Consider the following 14,691-nt stretch of genomic DNA (forward strand, 5'->3'; position numbering starts at 1 on the left):
ACCATGAAGTATGTCAGAATGGTGGAAGCACATCCTCTGAAATTTTAAGAGGGAGGCACAGTACCTTTAGATGAATTGCAAGGCAAAGCCAGGTTGGGGAATGCTGGGGAAACGGTATAGATGTGGTTTGCCAAAGTCACAAGGACTTGGAACAGTGCATGTGTGGAGTGTTTTCTTTCTGTGCTTGGAAAAGATGCCAGGAGATGGTGACAAAAAGAAGAATCACAAAGGTATATGGTATTAAAAGCACAAAGTATTAAAGTCCAAACACTTCTTTAATTGGGTATTGCGTTTTCACATTCATAATGCTGTACTAACTAAAAATGGATTTAGCAGACTTAGCTCCTGATAAAAATCTGGTGAAAACATTATGCAGTCTCACAGCTGCATAGACAGACAACGCATTTGGACCTGTGGTTAATTAAGATCCCTTCATGTCCAGCTGCATGGCTGTTTGTGGATAGTGAAATTCCCATTCCAAGTCCTATAAGGACAGCATTTTGAGACACTGAGTATACTCAGAGTAGCCTACCACTGTACGCTCCAGCTTTAGTTGAGGGAGGTATTACCAAACACACTGTATACATGTGTGTGTCTTTATATTCTCATATATACACACACAAGATGCTGAAGTTCACGCCCCATTTTGTAATGTAAAAAGCAAAAGAGAAAATTAATGGGAACAACAAAAAACCCCCATTAAAATAGGAAGAATATTAATATTTTCAAGTAAAGCTGAGTGTAAGGCCCCCCTGCAGTCTGCTAATTCAGAAAAATTACTCAAAAAACACTTAGTACATTCATTTGTATAGGGATTTTACGTTCTACATCAGTGCCAGGTATCACATTTCTGTTCGAAAATCTGAATCCAAACAGGTGTTTGACACAACAGTGCACTTCCTTTTGAGGAAGGAGTCATACACAGTTTGAGCAAAAACCCAGTTGCTGGCTGCAAAATTAATACCAAAAGAGAGGGGATGATTTGTGATTCTACTCTCAATGTATTTCTCAAAGTAAGTTCTTATACTGAGCCACAGCCCAACACACTCCTTAACACTTGACTTTAGCTGAAGGAATAGTTGGTAGCTGCAGTTATAGCAGACAACTGGCAAGGTGCCCTATCAAGTTTTGTTTGCAATTGGCTCATTCCCATGATGGCAAAGAGTACTGGACTTCAAATTCAGAAACTCTCACAAGGCCGCACCTCGTCGTTACTCCACTTGAGATGCAGCAGTCAAACACTCCAATGTCACGCTGGAATGGGCAGCAGCCTGTAGAGCAGGTTGACATCAGACACCGTGTTACCTGCATGACTGCTCGCAGCAGGCCTGAGACTAAGGAATGTGGCACGCTCCTGGCTATTCTCCCCCAGCAAGATGCTTGTTCAGAGGCAACTAAAAGGCTGGTTGTCAAGGATGGATAGAGGAAAAACATCAGTCATCTACACACAGAGGTTAGTTTGACCGCTCAGTGTTTACTGTTTATCTGCTCTGAGATCAAGCTGGGAAACTACTTTGGTTCGCACGAAACCTTAACAGGATTTGTTGGATTTAAGGTGATCTAATTCTTTTATGCCTGTCATGGGGCATAGCAAATAGAGCCCTCAGAGGAACTATGGAGACCTGGCTCAGGCAGAAAAACAGGGAAAGGACCTCCTTTGTCTCGCTGTCCAAGAGCTCACAGTTACAACAAAAGTCTCAACATTTAAGCAAGAAAATAGCAGACCTGTAGGTAGGGTTTGGTCTGGAGCCAGGATCACAAAGCCTCTACACAACACTAGCTGCAACCTCCAGAACGTACTTTCTTTTACTTCCTTTTTTGTTTTCCCATAGGGGGCAGTTATTTCAGCTTTTATTGCAGTGCCAAAGAAAGGATCAATCTGATCACTTAGATTACAAAGTTTGATTACTCAAGGATGTAGGTTGGCCAATGTAACTCAGCTTTCATATTGCAGTTACCTACATCCTCTCTCCTTCATGGAGTACCTTGAACAGGTTGTGTTTGGATCTGCAGTCCTATGAGTTCAGCTCTTAGTGACCCTAGAGAAGACCAGAAGGTCAAAGCTGTTATGCCAGGAAATCACCCTCTTTTAGTAAGTTTATCCTGCACCCAGCTGCTTCCCAGACCAGAAAGATCATTTTTAGAAAAAAATGATACAGGAGCGTATTAAGTCACTGTTCTGTCTTTGGCTTGGTCATTAGTGCTCCACAGTGAAGCACCAAGCCACAGAGGTTACTATGTCATTGACATAATTAGTGCAGTTATAATACATGATAGAACATGGCACACAAATGCAAAAAAGTCTGGGTAACAGCATGAATATATTAGAAAGAGTGTGGGACATTGGAATTACTTGGGAGCTTCAGCAATGATTCAGTCACTGTACATATATATATATATATGTATATATACCCACAGACAGATACGGCAGGCACCAAAAAAACCCCGTATCTTATTTTTTTTATTAGAAATACAGAAAAATGTTCAATCTCTGGCCACTCAGTCATGGTAAGCAGAAGACTGCTTTGGAGAAAGGGTAGGAATTCTTTGAATTCCCCTGGAATGTCCCCTCTTTGCAAGCCTGGTGCAGAACTGGACTAAGGCACCTCATTACACTTGACTGTGGGCAGGTGGTGGAGTGCCATGCACATATTGAACACACCATGCAGACAGACTACACATATTACACTTCTATTTCTCTAAATCAACACAGTAGTAAGAAAAAGGATGAGTTTAAATTTGGGATTAATCTTTCCTACTGTAAAAATACTAGCAAGAATTTCACTGTTTTCACAAGGAAGACTAGACTCCCAGACTGTGTAAGAGCAGCTACACTGTCTTTTGGATTATCGTCTTCCGTCCCTGGTGGTGGGCCAACATTTAGAACATCCTCAGTTCCTAGGAAATTCATTTTCTATTTTAAAAAGGCTTGGGGGAGCTATTCTGGGGAATCCTCATTCACGCCGAATAACCTTTCTCTGTATTAAAATTATTTCTACGTTTTAGTCTACGTGGGTGGAGGAGGGTAAAAATCAAAGTGATGCATTTCCTTCTGTTGGGATAAACAAGCTGGTGTGGGTGGTTGTGCATGTTAAAATGAGACAAAACCTTTTTTTAACGTCAACTTTCTATTACACATCTGAAAAAACTTCACAAAAGCCAAATGTGCCTTTTTTTAAGGATTAAAAGAGTATGAAAATAAATTTTATTTTAATTCACCATCAACCTTGTTACATGTATTTTCATCTACTCGGAAAATGTCTTTCCAAATATGGAAAGACTTTATGAACACTAAAGATTTCAAAAAGGTCAGAATTTTTTCTTTTATATTTAAGGCTGAGTATTTTACGAGTCACTGAGAAAAAAACTCTTTCAAAAACAACTCAAGCAGGTCTCCTCAAAACATGATAAAACAAAGCAAGCATCAATTCGGTTTCTGGATTAATGAATGAAGTTCTTAACCTCAATTTCTGGTTGACCAGAACCCCTTCTGTTTACTGCACTTTTCTTCCAGGTACTGACATATAATTGGAATGTCTTTATTGACATAACATTGACATAGTTTTCCGTACTTAGAAAACACATTGTGAAATAGCCAAAATTCTGGGTTTACAAATTTAGTCTGCACAAATATAATTTCTAATTCAGTGATCAGAATGCAAATGATAGTTAAGAATTTAGTGACCAGCATGGGAAAACTTGTAAATCTACAATAGCACAGAACAGGAAATACTCTTTTACTGAAGATACTTCAAGGCAGTTATGGTTTTAGTATCAGCTTCATAAAAGAACCATATTCTTCCATTTTAAGGTGAATTGGAATTTGAACTTCAGCCATACAAGCTCTTCCATCAATTTTATTGATGACTATTAATACCTATTGATGACTGCATTACTTTTAATGGAATTTGCTAGTGAATGGCCTATCAGAATTTCAACAACGTAATATTTCTGTGAAGAAATACACAGCTTGCTTTGTATGGCATACTAAGTTACTTCTTTATAACAATTGTACAGACATTATACTACAGCACCTAAATGTATGAAAATTACTCATTATTCATAGTAGCAGAAGGCATCTCAAACATGTGATGAATTCATTAAATCAGTTTAGAAGGGATTAGTTGTTTAAGAGCATTCTAAAGAAGCATTTTGCTACTTACCCACAGAGCTTTATCTAAGTCCCAGCTAAAATTTACATTACAACATATAATGTAGTGAGTAAAAGCAACAGAACAGTTTTGTTGTCTGTTTTGGGTTTATGTAGCAAGGGTTTGATAGCAGACAGGCTGCAGAGGTGGCTTCTGTGAGAAGGCACCAGAACCTGTCCCCATGTAGGACAGAACAAGTTGTGGTTCCCCCCAAGGCGGACCCACCATAGGCGAGAGCTACATACATATCCAGTGTCAGTAGCACCTCTGTGGTAACGTATTTAGGAAAGAGTAAAAAACACTGCACTACAGCAGCTGAGAGAGAGAAGTGAGAATAAGTGAAAGAAACTTGGCAGAAACCAAGGTCAGAGAAGATGGAGGGGGAGGAGGTACTCCGGGGCTGGAACAGAGACTTTCCTGCAACCCACGGTGATGACCATGATGGAGACTGTGGAGCTGCAGGTTGTCCCCCTCTGGCTCGTGGAAGCCCATGGTGGGGCAGATATCCACCTGCAGGCCACTGAGGGGGGCCTAGGAAGGAGCAGGTCTTCTGGCCAGGACCTGTGGCTCACCAGGAGAGCAGCCCTGCAGCAGGCTGTTCCTGAAGGACTGCCCCCGTGGAAGGGACCTGCACTGGAGCAGTTCCTGAAGAACTGCTGCCTGTGGGAAGGACACACACTGGACAAGTTTGTGAACTTCCCTCTGCCATGAGAGGGACCTCACACTGGAGCAGGGGAAGAGTGTGAAGAGAAAGGAATGGCAGAGAACAAGCGTTATGAACTGACCACAAACCCCATTCCCCACCTCCCTGCACTGCTCAGGGGAAGGAGAGAGAAGAGTTGGGAGTGAATTCGTGCCTGGGAAGAAGGGAAGCGATGGGCAGAAAGTGTTTTTTAGATTTTTTTTTTTTTTTATTTGTCATTATCCTACTCTGATTAACTGGTAATAAATTAAATTAATTTCATTCATTCAGGTTTGTTTTGCCCATGACGGCAATTGGTAAGTGATCTCCTCGTCCTTATCTCAACCCACAAGCTTTTAATCTTATTTTTCTCTCCCTGTCCTGTCAAGAAGGGGGAAGATAGAGAGGCTTGGTGGGCACCTGGTTACCAGCCAATGTCAACCCACCACAGTGTTTTAGAACTTCTTAGTTAATTGTGTTTTCTATGGTACACACACATCCCCACTACGTAAACTATTTATCTGTAGCCAGATCTTCCTCTCTATAAGCACAGGAGCCTAAGGCTCCAGGTCACATGCATTAAAAAGAACAGAAATAAGTTTAGAATTTGGAAGTTTTGGAAAATAAAATTGAAGATGATGTGGCTGAAAGGTAATGGAGTTGCTTTGGCTTGAGCACAATCACATATTTCAATAATCGCTGTAGGTGTATGAACATTAAATGCTCGCAGTTCGTCAAATCCTTTCCAAGTCTGGGTGTTGAGGCTTTACCTGGAGGGGTCCAACAAACTACAGAGGAGGAGAAGGAACAAATCCAAGGGCACATCCTCCCGAGAGCATGAGGTTTCAACTCATTGACAGACATAGCACTAAAACCATCCATAGAAGATGCACACACAGCAGGCCTCAGAGCACTTTCGGTACAGAGTGTAAAGCCTATTTGCCCAAAAATCTGTGGGCTAGCTAAACAGTTCTCTGTTAGAGACAGATAGAAGTTCAGATGTCCAAGGCCAGAGAAAAGATGCAAAAATGCAATATGGAATCTACCAATGATGAAACAGAATAAAGTACCTTTTGTTTAGATTGACATGGAAAAACTGTGAATACAAGAACATCGAATTCCCTGAACAACTTTTAAAAAGCAGCATGGGAAGGAACACAGTGCTTAACTGTTTATTTATATTTGGACAGGTTTTTTGGAAATTGACAACTTTGCCTCCTGGACAGCTAATTTGGCATAATTCCCAAGCCACAGGCACTTCCAGACATACCAGTCATGTCCAATGTCCTCGGTTTTCAGTGCTGTAATATGCGTGCCTGTCAAATATCAAAATCCTCTCCCTACAGGACTTGTGGGATTGTTTTGGTGACAAACACAGGAGAAAGAAGCAGGCTGTCAGTTTGACCATCATCAAATGGGACAATATTCTAAAATTAAAATCTTTCTCTTCTCAGTGTAAGAAAGCTTTGTTGAAACCTTCCAGCAATTCAGGCTTTTGTGTAGGAGAAAGAATTCTGGGATACCATTTCAAACCTCTACCACGAAGAAGGATTTTAAAACTTGTCATGCGGAAAGGCAGAATGTAAGGCCATGGACTGCCTCTCTGAAAACAAACTGCTGCCAACGCCCCCTGAGATTTAAAATCAGGGCTTGAGGCACTCCTAGCTGAAATGTATGATTTGAGAGACGTTCTCTCTCTAGTTAGAGCTTACACTATCAAAAGAAGAAAGATTAAGCTAATGCTGAAGAGGAAAGTACAATTGCATTTTAAAATTGCTTTTTGAAAAAGATGTTGGGGACCTGTCCACTGGCACAGTTGGAATACCAGAGAATAAACACACCACTACATGTACAAAAGCAAGCAATCTTACACTGCCAAGGAGAGAGACTATTCTGTTACAATCACTGCTCTCTCAAGTATGTTCTGACTAGGAGCTTTGGCTCTAACTCACTAAATCATGTTTGATTTGTAAAAACACAGAACGTTCTTTGCCGCTTCTTTCACTCTAACAAAATCCCAGTAACATACCTACATCCTACTGTCTTCCTTCTTTCATGTCAGGATACAAGTAGCTTCTGGGAAAGCTACTTGTGCTTCCTATCATGACACTCCAAAGTATTCAGAATTAGTCATTTAATCTCTATCCAGGCTAAAACGGCTTACTAGAGAAATCTCAGCTTAATAAATTATGTATAAGAATTCTCCCTTTTACGTAGTGCGAGCAGTCATTTGAGCTACAACATCATTTATGGCTGCAGCAGAATGAAATGAGCAAATACACTGTGGTACAACCCAGTGTAAGTTAATACTGGTCACAAAGCTCATACACATGGAAAGAAGCAACTGCTAAAGCCAGAACATTTCCCAAAGGCCTTTCCCATTCTTAAAGAAGGTGCCAGCAAACTTGCACCCCATCACATGCCAAAGACAGAGGCAGGTAGTTATGCTTCTATGAACCTGGAGCTACGATGTCCAATTTGGAAACCCAGAAGTGTTTAAATATTTGGTGGGAGAAGCCAGACCTCCATCCAGCCTGTGCATCCTGCTGCCCTCCTAATCTGCAATATTTCTTTTGTCTAGCATACCTTCCATGAGAGTGAGTTTGTGACTTGACTATCCAACAATACCCCCCAGTGTCTGTACTCTGGTTCCTCTCCAAGATTCCTAAAATGGAGAGAAACATCAAGTTAACCTGCTTTAATTTCAGAACATTGTTACAGCGAGTATTGCTCTGAAAAACCTCTATCAGCTTCCTTTCAGCTGCAAAGTCTTCAAGTCCAACATACAGCCACCTGCAGCCACAGACTGCAGTTTCAGTTTCTTAGCACGGTGGAAAGAGAGATGCAGCAGATGATTCTCCCTCTGTTCCCACTTAGATGAAAATTTCAATGACTGGCAGCAGAAGGAGTTAATTAAAGGTCTGCTTTCTCTTCTCTTTTAGGAAAAATAAAAAGTTTTCTAAGTCTGAGCTCCAGTCTGAGGTAACTAGACAGCTAATAACTTCAGCAGGGATTTTAGTCACTTGAGGAAACTGCTCAGGGAGTCACCTGACAGCAAGCTGACACTTTTAAAAAAGAGGATATTTCACTGGTATTTGTTGAGAAAGTGAGTGAAAGGAAACTGCTTTCACAGCACAGACAGGGACAATAATGACATGCCAGGCACAGAGCATTGGAAACTTTTCCCTTGGCCACAAAGTCTTTAAGCATCACAGGCAGTAACATTTTATACCTGCAGGCCTGTTCTAGGGAAGGCATAAAGGGGATACATGGACGAGAAGTATCCTGCCCTCCCAGCTCAGCTCAAACCACATTCAAGACAAGTAGGAAGACCAGCACAAGGAATGTTGCCTTTTACTTTGCCTAAATCCAGCTCTAGGTTTAGCTAAGGTCAAGACCAATTGACCAGTTAGGGTACCTTCCAATGTGCCTGCATGTCTGCTTATTTCTGTCACAGCCATCAGCACGTGGATCCAGACCCAGTAACAGGGGGAACATCTCTTCACTGGCACTGAAGGGCCTGGGATAGGGAATCCCAGCTCCACCAGGGATCACTAGAGGAGACCTGGCACCCAAGGAATATGTTAATATGGTGAAAAAAATGGACCAGTGCTAGAGTTCACTTAAGCTGAGTGAAACTTGGCTACAAAGCACCTTGAGCTGTGTAGTGAGACTCAGTACCATGGCCAACTGAAGGCATATGTATCCTGAAGATGGGGACACCTCAGAGGAATAACCAAGTCTAAAAATGTGAGATCCTTCTGAAAAAAAAAATCCCCAAAGCTGCTTGTTCATGTATTTGGAATCTGTATGAATATATTTGGGAGGAATACACAGTATCTACATTTCAACTAGTTGAACACTTTTGGAGCCAGAGATGAAACTGTTTATTGAAATGAAAAGTGTAATTCTGGTATTTATACTCCAAAGGATATGCAATACCTTACAAATGCAACTAACAGAAGGTACCAGTTCATTTTAATTCTACAAAATTCCATTTGCAGAAATAGACCATAGAAGTGTTAGAAGCGACAGGCTGGGGAGCTATTTCTAAAAAAAAAAATCACAGATATTTAAACCAGATTAAATTCTAAACTCTAAAAAGTTGCCTTTTAACATGCATTACCTCAAATCTCTAAAGTATTGTACCTTCCATGCATTTTCAAGAACATATATTATCCACATTACTTAACATTTGCATTCTGATTGCAATCAGCCTTCTTCTAATAAAATAAATAATGTTACAGTCTGTTAACCAGGAACCATCAAACTCTTGCCTCCATTATCAATCAACGCCACTTTTCTGCTGACTGCAACTCAATTAAAATCCAATTATTTGAATAACTGGATGGAAATTGCTATCATAAGATGTATGTTTTTATTAGGAACATTTTGTGTAGAAATTGACAGCACAGGAGTTGTGACACTATGATTAAAAAATGTTTTGTAACCTGGGCTGGGAAAAGCTATGCCAATAAACATGGAGGGGCAGTGTCACTTCTGGAGTAGGTATTTGATTCTAAAGTCAGGCCTTCTGGCTCAGAGCAGGTCCAAAATTATGTGATTCTGCTAGCATTACTATGAGCTGTTAGAAAGCTGATCCTTCTAAGCTTCAAAGGTTGCTACTTCTACAGATGATGTTAAAAAACAGAAGTAGTTATATATTCTGAGGGCATCTTACCACATTACCCATGGAGTTAATTATAAAATATGTCAGTCAGTGATACTGATTCTTTAGGTGATATCAATGTCAAATTCTTTCATTTACTTTATTTCTTACATTAACTAAGACCAGGTAAGGAGGTGTTTATTAACAGGACATCTCTCTTAATATGCTTGCAGCTGAATACCTTCATTTGAAAAAAATGTCTTAGAAGGAAATCCCCAAGTACAAATTTGTTTCTTAGTTTTTAATCACATCAATTTTCTACCAGAGCTCTGACTTATTTCACCAAAGTGTGGATAACACATTTTTCTTCATCCAACCCTAAAAAGCTGAATTCTTTGATACTGATAACATATGCAGATAGAAAATATCATCGCACTACTTTTACTTTCAGTATGCCAACTCTAAATATAAAAAATAAAATATCTTTAAAAATGTCTAGTTGTAAAGTCTAATTTTACAAAACAGATTTAAAAGATTAAAACAGTTCTATTTTTTTCAGGTCTAATTATCTAGGACTTACTTGGCACCTGAAATTACTATGGAGAACCATTTAAGAACAAAAATTTCTCCTATCAAACATATTTCTTTACCTGATGTCAAATACCCTTATGAAGCAAGTACAGGTTCTCTAATGCACTTCTTTTCAGCGTAATATTATTGTCTTCTACCTCACATCATAAAATCATATCATCTGAATTATACCTACTACAGTTTTAATAAATTTCTGCAGAGGTTGTTCACTGAGGATTACACAGAGGATTTAAACTGGGCTATTAGATTGTGATTACTTGCATTTGACAAAATACCTTGAACTGGCACACAGCAAGGAATGAAAAGAGCCAAAAAATCAAGGATAAGAAAATGGAAATACTATAGATAAGCAAAGTAATTCCAAAATGTGATTTATAATAAAAGAAACAACTCTTGATAGAATGTCATCTTCATATTACTTTTCCATTGTGATTGCTGTACTTAACTTTTGTTCCATATATCAGATTTTATATCTTTCCTGTTATTTTCCTTGTGATTTCAGGAACACCCCTAAAATATTTTTAGGGGCTTTACAAACTAAAGTTGCATTAAGTAGTGAACGCTGTTTATCACACATACATGACAGTTTTCATATCTGCTGGAACCTGTCTACTTCCTAGAAATGTATACAGTCTAGCTCCCTCTAAAGCTAGCACTGGAATAAATACTTATAGCCTTTTGACTCTACATGCTAGCAGGGTCTCCTAGGCAAGCACTGAAAAATCATCTTATAAAAGGGGTCCACGAAAAATGCCAGAATTCAAGCCATTCAGTCTTCTCATGCAGACAGACGTTAAAAGTGAGATCATTTACATGATGTATGTTAAAATCGCAGCTACTTACCCTTTTTCTCAAGTTGTAGGTCAAAATGAGATTTCTGGAGAAGGAGTGTGAAAAGGCTGTGTAGAACTCCAGCACTTTCTGCAAGGCATCCCTTTTTATCACATGAAGATCACAGTAAGTCAAAGCCCTTACATTAGCACAGGACTGGGCGAGGGTCGACTCCTTCCAGAACACATCACCAAAAACGTCTCCTTTGCCTACAGAAAATCAACACCATTGCTTTCAGTAACAGCACTACTTCCATCAAAAATATAACAGAACAGACATCTCATTCATGCAGTCAAGTGTCTTCTATTTTTGCACTCAGAAAAAAAAACTGTCTGGAAAAAAAAACTTTGAAGCATTTAATGGCTAACTTTTTCCATTATCTTTTTCTTAATTACAACAGTCTAGCAAAACTTCATAAGAATGAATCATAATTTGAAAGTGTTCTATGTGACAAGTTCCCTTTAAATATCAATAAAGATTTTTCTTTCAAAATCAAGAGAAGTGGTTCACTCTTGGTTCATGTTCTCTTCTAATCCCTTTCAAAGAAATTAATTAAGAGGAAATGGTTTTTCCCTTTCTCCTTTTAACTGTCACACAAAGGATCTGTTTCTTACATCTGTGCTGCTGAGTCTTCTTAATCTGGCTACCATTTACCCACTGTTGTGTCAATAAAACCATCCTGTATAACATATCAGTGCAGTTTCAGGCTGCAACTAAACAGAGTCCAAACCAAGAGGAGTACAGATTAGTTATCCCCAACGCAACAACGACAGGGCATGAATGTTTAGCTGTTTCACACTGGAAGGAAGAAAATGGCCGTTTCCTCACACCCTTTCCATGTGCATGTCTCTACGAGCTTGGCGCAACCAGTGAAATCCCTGCAGTGGGATACTACAATGAGGGCATTTGCACCAGTCTGGGCACTACAATGCTGGGCACATATACCAAAACCTACTGAGGAGCAGCCCCCAGTCAGGATTTCACTGGTCACACCCCAGCTCAGGCTGGGCACAAAAGGGAGCGTGTAGGAGAAAATCACAAGTTCATTTCCAAAAGTAATTGTCTTTTTTTCCTGTTTTCCAATACATAATGCTAACAAAAAAAGAATATTCAGTTGTTACCTTGATAATGAAAAGCTAAACTGTTTTTGTTTTGAAATGTGTTTTCCTCCCAAATTTCTGCTGTGCTATATCACCGCTGCCCATCTCTCTTAAGACCAATGACACGGAAATGCATCCACATCTATCAAGCTGTGGTAGGAATGGTCCCATGTCTTATAAGTATTACCTTGCCCGTAGCAATTCTTAAATCCAAAGCATCAAAATATATATTAGTTTACTGACTTCAGCCAGGTTCTTTTAGATTTCCTTCCCTAAATAAATTGTCATTTTTGAAAGCTTATATGAAAGTCAAGAGAACTATCAGGGGTAAAGAGCTCAAGAAAACTTCTAATTCAAACTCAGAATTCCCATCTCAGTCCTTCAGCTGTATTCCACCCTTATCTAATCTCTTCCATGAGATGATAAGCATTTTCTCTTTGAGAAGATGCTCTCAACTTGATGGTAAACTACCCTGAAGTGCACTAAGCTGTTGTTAACTCTGATGTGCTCTCAGTCTCCCACAGAAAACCTACACCATCCACCTCCCATGGACCAGTTCAGATCCTGATCACTTTGACTTCATTTTAATTTTAAATGTGTATATACCCTGAAACCACCTGTTCTGTTAGCACATTTTTCACAAGATTAGGCAAACACACCATAAAGATAACCTTTCTTCCACTTCTAGTCTCCTTACACAGGACAATGCCAACATGCGGAAATAGTACAAAAGCTTCATACCAACAAGCATAGCAGTAGTCCCACAGCCCAGTACAGTAAACAACTTTTCTTTTTAACAGCAATGACTTTTCACATTTTCAATTATTTGTATGGTTTTTGTTAGTAGATACATTAAAAACGGCTTAAGAAAAAAAGCTTCCATGCACTTAAAACAGATCTTCCTCTACAAGGCTTTTAGACAGACAAATACACAATATATTCAAAATTGAAATGAAACAATTTTTATGCACCATAAAAACTGATATGCTTCACTGGGTAAAAATGGATTGTTTGCCTTTGGAATAAATATGCTTTTACTCACAATCTTCCAGGCAATTAGCTAAACAACTGTTTTAATTAACGCTCTGGAATCTATCAAGCATTGAAATGTGGCATCACTGATGAGCAACAGTTAGAGCTGGTAGTCCAAGCACATGGGAGAGGAATTCTAGCTCACTTCTAAGTGTATTGCTTAACATCTCCGGACAAGTTTTCCTACCTTAAAATGACAATAATTATGTTACTGCCCCACAGTAACATGCTGAATAATTAATACAACCCAAGCACAAACAGCAGGGTGCTGCTGTGCCTACCTCAGAAGTGACATACCACAGAAGTTAGTTATGTCTTACTCTTTTTGAAATTTAATTCTGCTTTTCACATAACACAGAAAGACACAACTCTGTCCTTCATCCCTGGCAGCAAGCACAGCTGCCTTTTGCTATTTGTAACTTTTCCCTCCATAAAAATCTCCCTCCTGCAGTATCCTGCCACCCCAGGGAGTCACCTCCCATTAGTGGCAAGAACAGCACAGGAAGGAGCTGTGTCTGCTGGGTGCCCACTGAGCCAAACCAGAGAAAAGCAAAACATGAGCCACAAACTGAGCCAGATCTCAGAAGTCTCTGTTTTTAAGAAACAAACTTAAAAACCCAAAGAAGTTGTACTCTTTTTTTCATTAAAAAACTTCCTTGAAGTTAAGAGTGAGCAATCTAGTCAAAAATGAATTCTACACTGTATTTCAGTTTCCAAAGTAAGGCACATGGAAGCACCTCATTGCTTTCTGTCAAGTCCATTTGCTAAATGAAGCATACCAAAAGTATTAAATTTGATTGTCAGATTCTAAAAGAATCACGTTTGACATTTATAGAAAAATGAGGGGGGAAAGGAGCAGTAGAAATCTATACAGCAAGAAGGAATTAAAATTCCACCCAGGATTACCTGCACTGCATCAGAACAATTGGCCACTTATGCATAATAAGGAATTGCATACCATCTCCCTTTGTCTATATGTTCTTCACAAAGTATGATCAATCGCTGTGGAAAAAGGAATCAAAAAAACAGGGGGGCAGACTAAGTGGGTGTTTTATCAAAACCATCTGTAACTGGAAAGCAAGAAAGGTATGGTGATGCTTCTGAGTCAGAAGGTGGTTGGCAAAGTCCACTGGCTGCATTAGGGAACCTGAGCCAAAAAACCTCTTTTTATATATAACTCTAGGCTTTATATATTTCACCTTACCTCTGAAGAAAGATTAAAAAGCCAGAGAAATGCAGATGGCCGTTTGTTTGTCAGTACTTTGCATTTCTGATTCCCAGTTTGCTGAATTCCAGATGTTTGCCAGGAATGTTATCTGTCAATCACACTTAAAGTGGATGATCTAAGCTTTTACCATCAATCATTTATATTCCCTGCTGGATTTGTGGGCTCAAGACCTTTTCCACCATCAGCTCAGCATGCATTGGAAAGCCAAATAGTGTTCTGCCTTTTATGTTTCCTTGTTTGTTTTCATTATAACAGCAAGTCCCCAAACCCTGATATATTTAAACTGGGAAGAAATATTTTATAAAACCTCCTGTTTCCATATTTGTTCTTTCCCAATTTCTTCTCCACATCAAGTTTGCTATTTATCTTCTAAGCGAAAAGATGGTTTCTCTGTTACCACTGCCAGTTCAGCCTGAGTCAGGCATAAGGTCAAGCCACATCCACTCTGTCTCCTGAAAGCAGCACCA

General features: G+C 39.4%; 1 protein-coding gene across 1 annotated transcript in view; it reads right to left on the reverse strand.

Annotated features, from left to right (window-relative positions):
• The window catches only part of KCNH1 (potassium voltage-gated channel subfamily H member 1), a 177,567-nt gene that overhangs the window by 65,861 nt on the left and 97,015 nt on the right, over nucleotides 1-14,691 (reverse strand). The window contains 1 exon segment of the mRNA XM_032102903.1: nucleotides 10,877-11,073. Within this exon segment, the coding sequence (XP_031958794.1) occupies nucleotides 10,877-11,073 (197 nt within the window).

This window comes from Corvus moneduloides, chromosome 3 (assembly GCF_009650955.1).
Source record: "Corvus moneduloides isolate bCorMon1 chromosome 3, bCorMon1.pri, whole genome shotgun sequence".
Lineage (NCBI taxonomy): Eukaryota > Metazoa > Chordata > Aves > Passeriformes > Corvidae > Corvus > Corvus moneduloides.